Source organism: Dermacentor andersoni, chromosome 3, assembly GCF_023375885.2.
Source record: "Dermacentor andersoni chromosome 3, qqDerAnde1_hic_scaffold, whole genome shotgun sequence".
In the NCBI taxonomy this organism is placed as follows: Eukaryota; Metazoa; Arthropoda; class Arachnida; order Ixodida; family Ixodidae; genus Dermacentor; species Dermacentor andersoni.
Window position 1 is genome coordinate 87,411,981 of NC_092816.1, and position 18,153 is coordinate 87,430,133.

Below are 18,153 nucleotides of genomic sequence, written 5' to 3' on the forward strand. Positions count from 1 at the left end.
CAAACGTTGATACAGGCCTGCGCCTGTTATTTCTCAAAACCTGCCGTTTTTGTGGACTACCTACAGGACGGCATCGACATAATTCAGTTGCACAGTGAAACTATCGCAGCGCCTTCTGGCCACTGGTGGTTCCCTTAGACCCACAAAATTGATGCTGGGCAGCGTTGCACGTGTACTACAAAACCAACACCGAAATTTGTTTAATAAAAATAAATTCTGGAGTTATACGTGCCAATACCGCGATCTGACTACGAGGAACGGCGAAGTGGGTGACACCGGATTAATTTCGACTGCATGGCGTTCTTTAACGTGCGCTCAGAGCATGGTATATACTGGGGTTATTGCATTTCGACCCCATCGAAATTCGGCCGCCGCGGCCGGTATTCGATCCCGCGAGCTCGTGCTAAGCAGCGCAACGACAAAGCGGCTAAGCAACCACGATGGGTAGACGGCAAAACTTCGTCATAGTTCGCATGGTTAGTGCCTACACACATAAGAGATTTAGCTAAACGTTTACAGTTCGATCTATTTAAACTGGCGTACCCTTAACCCCTTTAAGCTAATGGCATAGTAGCTTTGCATTTTATTACGATTGCAGTCACATGTGCTACACTCCATGCAAATTTTCGCTGTCACCGTCGCCGTGATGTTTAACGTAAAGTCAGAGTGCGATAACATCGCGGTCACACGCCGCGCGCTGTAGGTGCGAGCGAAAGTTTCCAAAGGTGAGCCGAGGGGTATCCTGGCTTGAAGCGGTGGTGCCTTCAAGCGCTTGCAATGGTGGAAGGCGGGTGGATGGCGGGTGGTGGAATGGTGGAAGGCGGGTGGTGGATTCCTCCTCTGCGTGCCGTCTTCTCACGCGCGCGAGAGGAGGAACGTAGATGTGCGTGCACTAGGACTGGGAGGAGCATGGCGCTAGGTTATTGCTAATATCCTCTTCTATTCCAGCCGAGGCGGCTGAGCGCAGCCGCGCATATCCTATCTTGGAGGCAAATTGCACTGGGTTCAAAGGCTAGATGACCGGATATAGATGACGGCTTCGTGGGCACTGTGTTCTCGCGCTCCTACTTCGCGTTGAAGCGAGAGGCGGCATGAAGCGGCATCCACTCGCCGCTGCTGCCACTTTTCATCACGCCAGGTCATCCAGTGAAATGTGTTCATACTCGCGTGACAGCGTGCGTATCAATTTATTTAGTAAGAGAACGTTTGCACCAGTTTATGCAGCTGACAAAGCGAGTAACCTTGCCTCGTATAGCTCTCCAGTGATTTGCTACCGCGATCCATGCTCCGCCTGTCGGGCGAAAATGTTTTATTTTTTTTTTTACTTTCAACGCGGAAGCCAACGTTTCGACATGGGTCATCAAGACACTGAAAAGTGTCGTGCTTTAGACGCTGGCTCCCGAATCATCTCTTTAACGACTACTTTTGACCACTTTAAGTATCCATACACCTGTGAACGTCTGTACTAAGAGGATCTGGGGGGCACACGATTCCGATGCCTGACCATTGGTGCCCAACTGCAATAGATACGCACGCGAAAAACTTGTGGCGTCATCTGGCGAGTTTATTGACTTATTTACGCCCGTATAGTCACACGACCGGCTGAACAATACAGATTAGAAAAATTATTTAGACGCGCTTGCTCAGGGCACTAGAGAGCGCTTGAAAGGCCTAGGTTTGTATTCCTGCGTAACGTGTGAATCTATAACATGAACCTAGAGCCCACGTGCCTTACCCATGGAGAGATCCTGATAGGAGAAACTGTGCGATTTTGTTTTCAATCAATTTCGTTAGCAAGAAAACTATTTCATGCTGGCGGAATGCGCCGGGTAGGCCAAAATGTGTGTGTATGAGTAAGCGATACTGTTACCTACAGCAGGAGTCTTTAGGTAGCAACAAAAGTACATACTTGTCGAGCAGATCTACTGGATGTGGTTCGGATGAGAACAGTTCGGGTCAAGATATTGATGGATTGGACTTCAAATACGGCCCATAAAATATGTATTTGACGTTAATGCCCAAATACTTCACTATGTATCTAACATCTCTTCCTACGAGTACTTTGCCAGGAACGGGCTATACGCAAAATTAACGCTTTCTTAAAAGAGCCTCAATAAAATTATTTTTTTGAATTTATCAACATGATGCTCTTCTCCCCGTTTTTCAGAGGCTCCCAGCAAAAGAATCTTCATCTGCAAAGCAGACATTCTTCATATAACGGCAATATTTCGGCTTTTGTCAGCGTTAACACACAAATATTACTTTTCTGACGCAGAAAGAAATAACACTATAATCAAGTCTTTCACTAAAATAAACTAATGCCAAACATTTCTTGCAGATTTCTCCAAGGCATTCGATAGACTGCATAGATATTTGAAATTTGTTTGGTTAATTGTAACCTGGTGACTTTAGTGGTTCGCTTCTTTCCCTTCTATAGCCATCCTTAAAACATTGACAGCAGGCAGCAGCAATCACAAATGAACGTATTCTCTTGAAGATAATATAAAGGCGCCTTTAAAAGGCCGATTGCTATCAATATTATTCATTGCATCTACATAAATATGTTGCAAAGGCTCCACTGCGCATTTCATCGCTCTTGTTGACGAGTCAAATTCGTCCAAACGCACAATGTTCATGAGCTTTCTCGCTTAGCAAACACTTTGAAGCTTCACGCGTGGACTATAATAAATTTACTATAAACGAATACCACAAAAAACTATGTTTCATTTATGCCATTTCAATGTTCAGTGAACCGAACAATTGATTTGTATTTGGAAACTAAAAAAAAGACACCCTTTTCAGCCAGGTTAGTACACAGAGAACAATTTTCACCTAGCACCTAAGCTGAGCGTCTCCCAAACCTTTTCGCACATTTACCGGGCTCCGGCAAGCTCTGCAGACCGGGATTAAATTACTGTTCTGCAATGCTCTCACTGGTCCTCTCATTAGCAATTGTACTATGTTGCATTGTGCTGTATTTTATTGTATAGCGGGAACCACATTGTGCGTATAGAAGCATCTGGAACGTGTATTCCGCTGAAAATGAAAGGGAACACAGCGTCATAGGTCTGGTTTACTACGATAATGATTCAATGCTGGTATCAATTATATAAAACAATTCCTTTACATGTATTATGTAAGTTTATTTTAGTTTTGAGATAACTCAACCGTTTCAAGCAGGACGGGGAAAGATTTTCTGCATCATGTGATTTAGCCCCTCTTTCGAAACCTTTTTAATGTCTTTACATTTTCCTTCAACCCTTCTTAAGAGCACGTCACGAGAGCAGCGTTAAGTTCCTGCATATCTATTCCATCAAATTGTGCTGTAAATGAAACATGGATAGGTAATTTATCCCACCGAGAAATGGAAACGCTTCTGAGAAATCGCTCCCGTTTTTAGACACATGAAGGCAGCCGAGATTTTAATTGTAATCGTTTAGTAAAGCGAAAGCCGTAAGTGGCTCCTACCCCCGTTGGTCTGGAAAAGACGTCGTGCGGTAAAGAAAATCACGTGAGCTCGCCTCGCGCGGACACGCGCACGTGCCCCTGCTCGCGCGTTCGTCGTCGTCTCCTTCCACAGCTGGCTCCGATGCCACTCATCATGCCAAAAAATAACGCAAAGTTAATTAAAATGGAGTTAATTCATGCGCTCGAACCCACGACCTTCGATGAAAGTTGAAGCCTCGAGTTTATACGGAAGTCTAAGCCACGAAGTTTGGTGCAAAGGCGAAGGCCTCGTTAATATAGAGTTAACTGAGGTCCTAGAACCCACGACCCTCGGTGTGTGTGTGTGTGTGTGTAATGCACCAGGCGAGGACCTGTTTGGATAAGTTGACGCGCAGCAACCCGAAGAACAAAGGCAGTGCTCGGGTGACCATGTTTACCTATACGACCGCAACCTCCTGCTGGATATATATACGTATGTATACCGTATGTATGTACCGTCGGCTTTATCAACCAAGAAAAAAAAGTCTTATTTGAAGCTGCCGCACACACAAAAAGAAAACGCAAATCCACATTTCATGGAATTGTCGGAAACCTTGTTACAAAGACAATATATATATATATATATATATATATATATATATATATATATATCACAAGAGTGTAAGATATACATTTCTGAAAAAAAATTCTCGAAATGTCTGCTATATAAAAGCCGGTGGTTCGCAGGCGCTTGGGCTGTCTTAAGCATTGGCGATGCAAGCATGGCGGTGGTTCAAATCACATATTCATAACACAAATCAAAACACATATTCAAAAAACAAAATTTCCCTAATTGACTGCCCAATTACTTGCTTTATGGCACGAAATGCACATTACCAATTGTAGCCTGTGAGATTGCATACGCATCCACTTGAAATGAATATCCAGGATGACATCTGTTTCGAGTTGTTACTTATCAATGTGTTGGACCAAATACACGGGCGTTCCAGTTACTTTAGTGCTTCAATGCGTAAAAATCATTTTGTTAATGAAATGGAACGGACCATTTTTACGGCGAGTTCGATGGTAGATATCTCCAAACTGGTGTAATTCAGGGAATTCTTTCCAAGTGGACACGCCTATGAATGTTCCAGCTCAAGGATTGTCTCTCGGAGACAGGTGTATTTTGAAACTTCCGGAAAGCGTGAAAGTGATCACCCCGCATATCCTCCCCTTGAACCTAAAACGGGGGGCTTCTTTAGAACCTACTTCAATTTCTTTTAAATATCGCTTATGCCAGATCGCACAATTGTACTATTGGAGGTGCATTACTCGAAGCGGCGGACATTATGCTCACGAAAAATCAAAATGCATGATTATCTAATCAAAGTAATTAAACAACTTTGTAATTACTTAATTGTTGCATGTACTGGAATTTACGAATTACAGCTGGTGTGCTTGCAAGGCATATGCGCTGGTAACGAATTCTAAAGATCGCACGGGTTTGGACTCGCGCCCTGGAACTTGCAGCAAGAATGCAGTGTCGTCACGCGTTTTCTTTTTTTTTTTACTTTTTTAAGAACGTCCGTATTGTACAGTGAAGTTCAAAAGTAGCTGGAACGGTCATGCATTGCATTGCATACTTTGGCAATGAATGTCCAGAAACTGGTGCCGTCCTGAAGATTTGTTCCAAGCGGATTCGTGAATTGCAATATGTGCCACAAAGCGTTTTATTAAATAAAGGTCACTGGTCAATTTTCATGAAATTATTCGATTCTCGTGCACGTCCACGTCATTTAGCAATCCGGCTCCAGTTACGCTATCTGCCCCAGGTGATCTTTTACGAATTCTGCAGTTTCCAAATATATGAACACGAAGGAATGGGAACGAGGGGCCTGTTTTGGGAAGTCACAGCCACGTTCGCTTTCTGTGGTTGCAACTTATATAAAATGAAATTAGTTCAAGGTGGCGCGCTCCACGCGTGCTCTGAGAGTGTGTGTAACGGATTGTGCGCATGCTTCTGCAGTGTAAGAACCGGCCGCGAATAATGTAACTACTGCATTCCAATGCCACTTCTTTCCACGCTCCAGCAGTGATCTGATTCCGGCTCCGCGCACGTTACCACAGGAATCGGTCGCTCCTGAACAATGAATAATAAGTGAGAAATAGAATCGATTGGATGAAATCCTTTTGTAAAAGCGCCGCCCGTGTCTCTTTTTGTTGTTTTATCGTCATTAGAGATACAGACCGAGTTGACTGGCAGTTGAATCGCGTATATGTCTTGTGAGAGCGCCAGTGAACTCCTAAGTCAGGATCTATTCTGTCTGGATGAATGCATCCTAATTGTTTAAAAAATGCAAAGTTCAGTGCACGAGCTGTCTTGAATCACAGACACGTGCACAAGATGTCCACAGCGGGTTGGAGGTTCCCAGCTAAGTCGGCCTCGTTGGCTCGTAAGACTGACTTGGGTAGAGAGCGTCGCCGAACGGCTGGGCGAGGTTTGCAGGATTCGGCGGGAACCCAGTTCCAATGAGCACGTCACCGTGCACGTAAACCGGCAACACCTGCAAGCACACGTTGCTCTCCTTAAGTGACGTGGAACATTCACTTTTGTCGTTGTGGGTGTACCGCCATCTGTATCGTACAGGTTCTTTTAATAAATAAGGAGCTGGGGTCATACGAGGTTACATTGTACCGCCTAACGTGCAAAATAAAATGTTGAAGAAAGTGCGCTGGACTTGTGCGCAACCACTTTCAGTCGCACAATATTTTTTGTGGGGACGTACATAACAATCGTCAGCAAGCTTTAGATCCAGTGTGGAACATCGGCAGAGCTCGTGTACAACAGAACTATATACAACGCGCCCCAGCTATCTGGAGCGAATGTTTATAAACATTCGGGTGGGTTTTAAGATATTTTTTCACGTGACGTCACAGATACAGCGTCTCGCCGTACTTGTACCCGCACATGGTAGTCATGATGACGTTGATGCACAATACCGTCACGCGTACATTATTTTACTTGCTGACAGTGACCATTTTTTTCTTCTGCGGATTATCACTGTTGCGGATTATTTGCTGCTCGGCGCGAGACACCAACGTCCTGCTGTCACGTTTCTTGTTGACGGAGCTTCTCGACGTGCTGGTAAGATTTCAATTCTCGGATTTTACATGCTAAAACCAAGATTTGATTATGAGGCATGCCTTAGTGAAGGATTGCGGATTAATTTTGACCAACCGGAGATCTTTACCGTGTCCCCAATGCACGGCACGCGGACGTTCTTGCGTTTCGCCCCCATCGAAATGCGTCCGCCGCAGCAGGGATATGATCCCGCGACCTCGTGCTTAGCAGAGCATCACCATAGCCGCAAAGTCATTGCGGCGGGTAAACGTGCTAGTAAGGTCATGACCACAATGATGTCAATGCAGACCATCTATAGGCGCCTAGCAAAAACACATGGTTGGTCAATTCATAGAGCAAGTCACTATTCTTGTATTAGGTGTAATCGAATATTTAGGCGAAATTCCTTAGTTACATTCGGAAGCCTTGAAGCCATGGGAAAAATATGCAATCAGGAAGATGTCACGCGCACGAGGCAACGCCTGACTTAGCAGTACTTAAATAACTACAAGAGCACCATTATTGCTTAAAACTACCGAGAAAATGCCCCCGTCAAAGTACGAGAGCTAATGGCCGTGACCAGGTGAAAACCGCCGTGGTTCCATATATTCGGCTGGTATCGCATAGCCTGAAAAAAATAGGAAGCCCAGAAAACCTGCGGGTTGTTTTTTCAGCTCGAAACAAGCTAAGTACACTGTGTAAAACCACTAACGCGATTAGGACCAAAAAAAAAAGAAAAAAGCCGATTTGTGATAAGAAGCACAAAGATCAGTTCGTCGCACGCGGTGTAGGGGTAGTTTACTGTATTTCGCTGTTTTGCGGTAAATGCTACATAGGTCAAACCTGAATCTTCAATGAAAGCTGGAGAGCGCACAGAAACAAAGTGAAGAGTGTATCAGGTGAAGGCTTGCTGGCGTTTCATTGCAAGACGTGTACGTGTCACCCTCTTCTAGAAGACATCGCTATCATAGACAGGAATAGACATGAGTCTAAGATAAATAATAGAAGCCGAGCACATCCTGTCGGCCGCTGACCAATGTATAAGCAAACCTTCAGTGTCATTGTCCGCCAAAGGAACTGATTATTTGCGCATGCCTTAAGAGCTGACTTCATTTGCAAAGCAACGTTTAGGTTTTCTCGGGTTTTTTACAGTGTATTGGTTACAGGATTGCTGTCACGCCATCATGCATCTCTGAGGTTTGATATCACTCTGCACGGGGTTTCTTGTGCGTATAAGTACGATCGACCTTGTAACTAAAATATCCTTGTTGATAGTTAGCGTTTGTGTCTGTTGTTTCTTCTTGTGTCCGTGCATTGGTGGACTATATAAGATACCATTTCATGCTGTTTGAGAAGAGTGGCGCATACATATATCAGTTTCCTATCTCGCTGGTTTATAGTAGCTGACACAGCTAGTCTTTCATAATAACGCAGTTTACCAACCGTATATGTAGCACACATAATAAAATGTAAAGGACTTTCAAAAGCACGTCACAAACGAAACATAGGCAGTGAAACATGTGCAGCAATTTCGGTGCCATATTTGTTGCACCTGAGCCCAAATCTACAATGTTTTTGCCCGTAAGTGATCCTTGCCATTCGCTAACTGTCTCGCTAATTATATAATAATAATAAATTATGATGTCATGTCCAGCATCTGGATTGACTGCAATTCATTCTTATGAGCGATACTAGCGTAATAGTTTTTTTTTATACATACTACCCCATTTCTTTCCATGTGACCTGCTCGTAACGTGGTTTTACAAGTTTTCTATGAATTACTAAGTCACTGACACACCCTGCTATAATTCACGATAATAAGTTAGTTACACGCACAGTAATAATCCACGACACGCTAAAGCTCGCGTGATCGCTGATTGCGAAGTCGCAACTGCCATGCGTCCAGTCGCTTCATGAGGGCAGAAATGTTTATTATTTACCTACCGAAATCATTAAAATTCAATGTTACATTACTGCGCATAAGGCTTGTGGATATTGTCGTGGAATGCGGCAAAAGTTTATGTCGTGGCATGGATATCACTGCCATCACAGTGACCATAATGCCATCTAGTGGATATCTTTAGTGCACCCAATGTGGGGATATAAATATCCCTGATATGTGCTTAAATTCGCTAGCACACGCTCTGCGCATGATCGCTTGGACGCCCATTGCGCGTCGTGCGGGCATTCCTTGCATGTGCGTGATGGGGCGTGATGGAGCCATGTTGGGTACATCGCAAGGGCTAGAAGCCTTTTGACAGTGTTTGCTGCGATGAATATTACTTTCGCAGCAGACGTTGCGTTACGACTTGCGCAAAAAAAAACAGATACCCCTCGTGGACACGTATGCATGCAAGGACGCGCGGGAACGTGGCAATGCACTACACTCATAGTGTTTTTGTGCCTTCCGCCAGGCACAAGTTCCGTATTGGAGTAACTGCGTTTTGAAATTTAATGTGCGAACATATCCGAAGCACCTTGCATACGTGAGCTCCTTATGTGCAATACCTTCCAAATACGATTGGAGCAAATCAGATTACACAACTTCTTGATGGGGAAACTGAAAGATGAGGCCTCTGGGAGGACAACTGTTCCCGCAGGCACCAGGAAAGCTGCGCTTCCAATATTCTTGGCAAGTGCTTGGTGGCATACCTGACACTGAACGTCCAGTGGATATTCCATTTCTCTGCGCAAGGGCTTAGGTATATAAAAAAAAATATTTGAATGGTACGGAGGGAAAAATTGTGACCCAGGCGTACCACGGAAAATTGGAACTTCGTTTGCCCTGTGCTCAGGTCGCCTTAGAATTGCGCGTGAACCACTGTGCCACAGCCCATCTGTGGTAGCGCTCCCATAGGAAGCGAAGTCTCTGAGCGCCTTTAGGAGCATTTGTGGTCAAGGAGAGCTCAGGATCGCCAGACAGCCTCTACAGTGTGTGAAGAAGTACGTGTACCCAGGTCAATTAACAGGGAGTCCTGATTATGACAAAGAAATTAATAGAAGAATGAAAATGGGTTGGATCGCATACGGCAGACATTGTCAGCTCCCGACTCGAAGCTTACCATTATCACTGAAACGCAAGGTGTACACTCAGTGCATTTTACCGATGTTCACATATGGGGAGCGACTTGGAAACTGTCAAAGAAGCTTGAGGGCAAGTTAAGGACCACGCAAAGAGCAATGGAACGAAGAATGCTAGGCATAACGTCAAGAGACAGAAAGAGTTTGGATCAGGGTGCAAATGGGTATAGCCGATATTCTAATTAACATTCAGAGAAAAAAAATAATGGAGCTGGACAGGTCATGTAATGCGCAGGTTAGATAACCGTTGGACTATTATGGCTACAGAATGAGTACCCAGAGAAGGGAAGCGTAATAGAGGACGGCAGGTGGGACGATGAAATTAGGAAATTCGCGGTCGCTAGTTGGAATCGGTTGGCACAAGACTGGGGTAATTGGAGATCGCAGGGAGAGGCCTTCGTCCTGCAGTGGACATAAAATGGGACGATGATGATGATGATGATGATGATGATGATGATGATGATGATGATGATCGACGAAGCCTGTGCCCAAAGCTCATGATGCGAGTAAGCAATAAATTTTAAAAAGTCGTAGCGACGTTGCACTCACGCTCTCTCCACTTGAAGGAACACAGTTGATATACACTACAAGCTGCCCTGCTGCATGACAAATCAGAACTTTATGCATGCGCTTTTTGTGCGTCCTGTGTTTATTCTGTCGAAATGGAAATTTAACGAGCAGTGCTTACATGGATCAATATTTGATTGCTTGTGAAATTGAAGAAGAGTGGTATACAAGTTCGTAAAATGTTACAATATGCCGTGGGAAATGATGTCTTAAATGGAAGAACTGTGGTCAAGTTCACCCAGCGCGTTCAGGAATGCTGTTAAGACCCAAAGGGCGATGCAAGGTCAGGACGGCCCGCCACGTTGTGCGACGATCAACACAACAATCGTTTACTTATCTCGTGCTCAGTGACTGGCGAGTGGCTGTCAGAATACTATTAAACGTTCTTGCTTTGGAAAAGTCGTCTGTTGACCGCAATTTACCGGAATATTTGGAAACTGCCGACTCCTTAGCAAAACTTGCAACGAAAAAAAAGATACCGCATTGACTTTAAAAAATCGGATAAGAGCGGTGAATTCTTGGAAGAGTCGTCACGAGAGACGAAACATGGATTTACGAATGCGACTTCGAGGAGAAGCCGTACTGAACAAGAAGCTGAAAAAAAAAATGAGCGATGAGAAAAATAGAAAAAAGAAAGCTGCAGAACAAAGCAATAGAAAGTCGCATTCATCGTATTTTGACTGCTACGAAAATGTGCAACACGAACTTGTAACAGAACATCGACCTTTCAACGCAGCTGTCTACTTGGAGGTGAGCGTCTCAGAGATTGTGCGCCCCGCGTTTCACCAAATTTGTCGGAATGTGCACGACGATAATGCTCTTGTGCAGTTTGCATTAGTAGTGGCAGAGATTCTGGCACATATTTTGTCACTGTGCTAGGATCCCTCTCTTCTCGCCAGATTTAGTCCCCTGCGAATTTCTTTTTTTTTTTTTTTATGAATGCAGATGCGTGTTCTGGGGCGGCAATTCGGGGATGTGATGACAATTGAACGCTTAGCCATAAACTTAAATAATTGTGTCCGCACTGTTATTAGTGTATGTTCAGACATAAGCAATCAATCACCCAGTGTGATCAGGTATTCAAGTCTTACATCACAAGAAAAAGTTCTCCAATGGCTTTGATACCTACGCTGAATTTATGTCCACGTTTTTGCCAATTCATATTGCTTGTTTCATATTTATATTTCAAAAGAGCAAAAGACATAAGAAAACCGTAGAATAGACCAGAACATGGTAAATATAGACACAAGAAAATTGAAGTTCATCAACATTTGTTCTCATTAGGAAAGCCATTCCAGCTAATATATTTAAGAAGTGCCGTAACCAATTAAACTCGGAACTGAGAAAACTAAACCGCTGTATTATGATGGACGCTTCTCTCAAATATCGCAGATGACTACTGAACAATCATGGAAAGTGTTAATGAAGTTTTGAAACTCAGAAACAGTGAACTAACAATTTATAAACGGCTTTCGGCATCTTTGGCTGAGCACATGAATTCTGACTTTGTAGATATCGTAAAACCCTCACATGACTTCCCCAAAGCATCGGCAATTAAATTCCGCAATTAAACAATTTCCAGTGGGGCCACAGAGGAGCGTGACATTTGTCGCGTATTTATGGTTCGGAAGAACAGAATGACTGCAGATGTTAACAATATACAGATTGCGCGAGCAATATACGTATGACATACCATGTCCCACCACCTCGAGCATATATTAATAAGGTATTATTAACTTTTTGTCTTCCATGTGCGATACAACATGCAAAAGTAACGGTTATGTATGAAGCAGGCGAAATGAACCAAGTTACTAACTATGGACCACTATAGATACTCCCAGTATTTTAGACGGGTACTCAATGAATTATTCTTTTACATGTAATCATTTTTTACGAACTACGATGGCTTTTCTGATAGCGAACTTGCTTTTCGGCAGGGATAATTGACGGAAACAGCGTTGTAAATTCTGAATAAAAATTATTCTTTACAATACCAAAAAAAGACGAAGTAATACATGATGTTTGTATATATTAGCCAAGAACCTTTAGCTATTAAAACCACTACATTCTTTCAAAGGAATTTGCAGCTATGTTGTAGGTTGTGTAGCTTATTTCTTCCTTGAGACCTACTTTAATAGTCGCGAGCAGTGTGTTATGGTTAGTAATTGCATGTCCTCTTAAAGTGTTACATCAGGTAGTCCACAGCGAGTCTCCTGGATCTTTTTATAACGTGTACGTAAACAATGTTAATAAAGTAAATAATGGTATTTCCATAGTGATGTACGCAGATGACTTCGTCAGTTCATAACTGGCCCATAAATAAATATTGTTTTCAATGCATATAACTACCCAGTTCATTAGTATTTTATATCATTTATGTTTAAACATGCTTTAAATTAATTATGCTTTTAAGCTGCTTCTGTGCACGCTATAGAGAAATTTTAAAAATTATGGGGTTTTAGGTGTCAAAGCCATGATCTCATTATGAGGCATGCCGTAGTGAGGGGACTCCTAGAAATTCGGCCCACCTGTGGTTTTTTAACGGGCACCTAAATCTAAGTACACGGGTGTTTTCGCATTTCGTCCACATCGAAATGAGGCCGCCGTGACCGGGATTCGATCCCACGACCTCCTGCCTAGCAACCGAACACCATAGCCACTAAGCAACCACGGCGGGCGAGATAAATTCTTGTGCATACTGCGTGGTGTATGGGAAGCACCCAGGAACCTTTTAGCTGCATTTCGCCTCTTTGCGCCCGGGTTGTCGCACAACTACCATGTTAGAAATAAAATCGCAGTTGATTAAATGATTGATTGAGTGTTCAGTGATTGAAGGATTGATTTATTGAATGAATGAATGAATTCAAATGAGACCGACACTGATGCTTAGCGCTTCACAAAATTAACAGACATTATATACCTTTGCGAAAGCATTTGATAAAATTTCGCACCAAAAATGGTTATATAAGATTTATGCGGTCTTTAAAAATCAGACACTCACACAATGGTTTTCTGCGTATATATCCTCTCGTGAACAGTATGTAACTGTTAGAGGTTGTCAGTCCAACATTCTTCCCGTTGTTTCTGGTGTACCGCAAGGTAGCGCCTTATGCCCACTCCTATTTTTGCACTTTATTAATGATTTACAAAATAGCATTGATGTTCTATTAAGACCTTTTGCTGACGACTGTGTGATGTACAGTACCGTAAATGCAGTTGATGATCAGATTATATTAAATTTAATTCTGCAAAGAATAGTGAAATGGTGTAACGACTGGCAGATGGAGTTAAACTTTAAAAAGTCTCTGTTCATGTCAGTAACTAGAAAGAAAAACGTTCTTCATTACAATGATCAAATCAACGGTTATATGCTTGAAAGAGTCGCTCAGTATAAATACCTAGGAATAACATTTACATCAGATCTACGACGGAATTCCCACATTGAAATTGTCATTTCCAAAGCTTGTAAAACACTATGGTACCTGCGACGCACTATGCACAGTGCTACTCCGGATGTAAAGTGCCACGCTTACAAAACCCTAGTAAGACCGATAATCGAATACGCTAAAGTAATATGGGATCCTCATGCAGCAACTAATTGTCACAAGCTTGATAGGATTCAGCGAGTCGCTGTAAGGTTTGTCTTTAATAAATACCGCCGGAACCATTCTTCAACAGATCTCTGCCAGCAAGCCCAACTACCTATGCTAGAAACCATGAAAGACCATGAAACCATATGAAAGACTAAAAACTCTTCATCTCAGCAATTATTATCTTAAGATAAATAAATCAGGTTACTTTGTGATCAAAACCAATGAAACATCAAGGCATCGTCATAGTAAGTTTATCCCATTACCGACAATAAAAAGTAATTGTTTCAAGTTTAGTTATCTTCCCCGAACTTGTAGAGACTGGAACTTTCTTCCAGATTCTGCTGTTCGATCGACATCATTAGCTGAATTTCTACGCCACTTATATAATTTCATCTATGGCACTGGCACAGAGCGATGAGGTCAGATTGCTGCTACATAAGATGGCTGTTCTGATTTCTGAGTGATGCATTTTTGTTTTGTTTATGTGTGTAGTTCACGAGATGATTCTTTTCTTTGACTAATGTATAACTATCGTTTTCAATATGATCTGTAGTACTTATTTTGCTGTTCAGTTTCGTTCTCTTTTTTCCACTACTGTTACCACCCCTGAAGGACGCTGTCAGTATTAATAAATGAAATAGCACTGCCAAGGGTGCTTTGAGCAATGGAAGAATAGGTGGAACCTGTGTATTGTGTCTAATGTAGAGTATTATGAAGGTGATCGTCATTGATCTACCCGAGAGATTGTGAAGACAACTTTTTTAGACGTACTGCACGAAGTTTTCAGACAGACGTCGTACAACTATTCATTTGAGACATTCCATGTGATGCCAAACGCTTATACTACCTGGGTAGGGAAGTTCGTAATGCCAGGTATGGGCGGCGGGAAGACATCCAAGAGCCCATTTGAATTCAGTGTTCCCTGTTGCTTCACGCCTTCGTAGAAGTCGTGTATATAAAAAAGCACCATGCCCTGCGCCAATAGAACATATTTAATTAAGGAGACGGCGATGAAACGAAGACAGCGGGGATCTTGCCCGGACATTATTCTACAAGCTGCCCGCACTGTTTACAATACAATGTTGCTATGAATAAGCAGATAGTCAAACGAAGAGCAAAATATGAAATAAGACACTGCGGAGAGCTATGCTGCTTAGTTGATAGTAACAGCAATTATATTTCTAAATGCATTAGCGCCAACTGTAATATTAACAGATTAGCTGTATTATAGCATCTTAATACGTCAATCACGTTAGCGCAGGGCAGCTATAGGGACAAAGCACTTAGCACGTTTCATCACTTCATTACGAAAGTAGCTGATCACTGGTGATAGCCAGCCTTATAAAACCAAACGCTGTCGATAAATTTTATCTTTTAAAACAAAAAAATACCAAGGTCCTGACCAAAGGAACGCCCCAGGGCTCGGTAACATGCCCTGTAGGTGGATGACTTAACCATATGGGCGCTCGAGGAATCCGCAAAAAGACAGCAAGAAGCCTTACAGGAGGCGGTAGAGAGAACGTAAAGGTACCTGGGTGTTTGTGAACTGTCATGCGCCCCTGAGAAATCGAAAATCCTGATTGTAAGAAAGAGAACAAGGGGGTGACCCCCACAGGAGACATCAGATCATGAAGTTACGCTGAATTGAATCCCCACCCGAAAGGTTACTACGCTAGGTATCCTTCGATTAGCCTTCCAGAACAATGGAGCGGGGCTGGCCACACTACAGCGACTTCAAGAAGCAATCGAGTAAATTACACACCTAGTGAAGAAGGTTACAAATAGAAGACGTGGATTAGAGGAGCAAGACACGTTGGAACTCATACAAGCATTGGTCATCAGCAGAATCACCTACGGCACAGCGTACTTAGAAATGGAGAATAGTGAAAGAAACAAGTCGAACATACTGATAAGAAATACGTACTGATTGACGACAGGGCTACCACCCACCACCTTAATAGAAAATCTACTGAATGTAGGAGTGCATAATACCTGGGAAAAATTAGCGGAGGCTCACAAGACGAGTAAAATACAAAGAATAAAACTTACCACTGCCGGTAGAAGTGCCCCGAAAAGACTTGGATACCCTCTCGAAGAACACAACAGTCAAGTCAACAACGGTACCCCCGACCCTCAGAGCAAGGATACCCATAGAATCCACACACACAAAAAACATGCACCCAGACTACAACAAAGAGAAGACAGGCGAGGGCGACCGCACTACAAAAATGCTAAACAAAGAATGCAGCAAGGTAGAAATAGGGTATACCATCGCCGCCACAAACAAGGCAGGGAGATATGTCACTTGCGTAACCAATAAGAACGAAGAGATAGGTGCTGTATCAGTAGTTCCTAGGGACGTTGAGGTAGCCGAACAGATCGCCATAGCAATGGCCATACGATTCTGGCGATGGGACGTGGTGGTCATCGTCGCCAAAGACTCGCAGGCATCTTGTTTTTGTCGGGAAGGATCACCGAGACCACGCTCAACATCATCAAGAACCCAGACATTCCTGAAGCTGCATTGTCTTGACGCCGGGACACGAATCCTTGGTGGAAAACCAAGTGGCTCGTGCCGCCGTCGGAGAAAATGCACGCAGAGCAACCCCACTAGGACATCGTGTACCATCAGACCAAGACGAACTGATGCGAAACAAGTACCAAAATATGCTAGGACATTACAAGAAGAATTGGCGGGATTGTCCGCTACCACACTGCAAGCTTAGCAGAGAAGAAGCCGTCATACTACGCCGACTTCAGAAGGGCAATTACCTCCACGGCACTCTACTACGCGCGATGTACCCCTCAACATTTATAAGAGACTGCCAATTCTGCAGTGTACCAAACACCCTTTATCACATGATCTGGGAAAGCAAAAAGAACCCACGCACAACGGCTATCCAAGCACCAACAGAAGACGAGTGGAAGGGCCCGCTGACAAGCCCGAGACCTGAGGACGAGCTGGTGAACAGGTTTAGGCGGTCAGCACAGGGCCGCGGCTACCCTGGAATAAGGTGGCCGCCGGGCCTTAGGGCATTAGCAGCTTGGTCTCCGTAATAAAGTTTATTCACATACACAAACGCAGATTTGCGAATACTGCCCTTAGGCGCTGACTACAACGCTGCTGTCTTTGTCAGGGGGTGCAATGTTTCAATGAACTTCCATACCTGAGAGCCTAATGCTGTGTAGATGTCGCAAATCGCAATAAAGATCACATATCACACTTTGTAATTGCGTTGATCAGGCTGCACGAAGCTTGATCTGCACTCACCTTAACGGCAGTGGTGATTCCAATACCTAGGAGACAGGCGAAGACAAAATCAAGCTGCCAGAAAAAAGGTAGCAATTCTTGTTAGGCCTTTTGAAATCAGTTTACCTATGAATATTTGTGCGTGAAAGCGTCTCAATGTTTAGAACACCGCAATTCTCGTGTTTTTTTTCAATCGAATTTTTGAGTCAACCGCAAAGATTGTGAATGACGCTGGCGTTCGCCATCAAAAATAAAGCAAGTTTTCCGAGGTAGTCGGTGACATGGAAGTACGGAGAGCGCCTATATTGATCCAACTCTGACCTAACCTAGCCTGAACTAATATAACGTAACTTTCTAATGTCGGATTTTCGGTCAGGTGACGACAAATACAAATCACACTCCAAAACGACAAGCACTCTGTGGCACCTCCTCACCACCCCGCAAGATGCACATGACCACGTCAAATAAGAAGCTTTCACAAACTTCGTCGACCTGCCTTTAGATATAGTAATAAGGCAGGGAATGACGACACTAAAAGAAGTTAATGACAAGTGTTAAATACAAGTGCGGTTTTAGCGCGACAAATCCACGAACATGCAACGAAGGCTAATCATAATCGTATGCACACTGATAGCTCATAACCACAATGCTATAAGCATGAACTACGACTGTAGGCAATGTAAAGGAAGCAGAGCATGTGGCTCCTAATAATAATGCTGCCAAATGTTCAATAGTTTCCAATAATGTCGAAAGAGAGTACGCAGTCCTTTCACATAGCCAACTAGCATTATCACTCGAACCGCTGTTATTGCCGATTTGTTTTTATTGCTAGCTAGGTAGTGCGCCTTCACAAGCGGGTTAGAAAATGGCGGCTTAGCTTGCTCAAAACGCGAAAGCAGTGAGGTTGAGGAAGAAATTTGTATGCTGGGGTGATTTCGCCTTTGGCACATGAACAAAACGAAAGTAGAAGTGTTGGTTCAGTGAACTTTAATATGTGGTGAGTGAGTTCAAAGCCACGATGCTAAAGTTATATTCTTTAAACCCACTAGCTACTAGATGAATAAATTGTTTCCCGCAATATTTTTGTTGAGCAATGGAGCTGATTTGTAGCGTTG

At 43.3% G+C, this 18,153-nt stretch overlaps 1 protein-coding gene across 2 annotated transcripts in view; it reads right to left on the reverse strand.

Annotated features, from left to right (window-relative positions):
- The window catches only part of LOC126525293 (uncharacterized), a 132,342-nt gene extending 114,662 nt beyond the window's left edge, over window positions 1-17,680 (reverse strand). Inside the window, exons 1-2 of one of the 2 annotated variants that reach the window (XM_055067503.2) lie at window positions 17,060-17,680; window positions 14,636-14,761 (exon numbers count right to left, since the gene is read on the reverse strand). In XM_055067503.2, coding sequence (XP_054923478.2) covers window positions 14,636-14,758 — 123 coding nt within the window. In that variant the 5' untranslated portion in view covers window positions 14,759-14,761; window positions 17,060-17,680. Of the gene's footprint in view, window positions 1-14,635; window positions 15,005-17,059 lie in introns of those variants that run through there. The other variant, XM_055067502.2, reaches the window with a different exon arrangement.
- Between the last annotated feature and the right edge of the window lie 473 nt (window positions 17,681-18,153).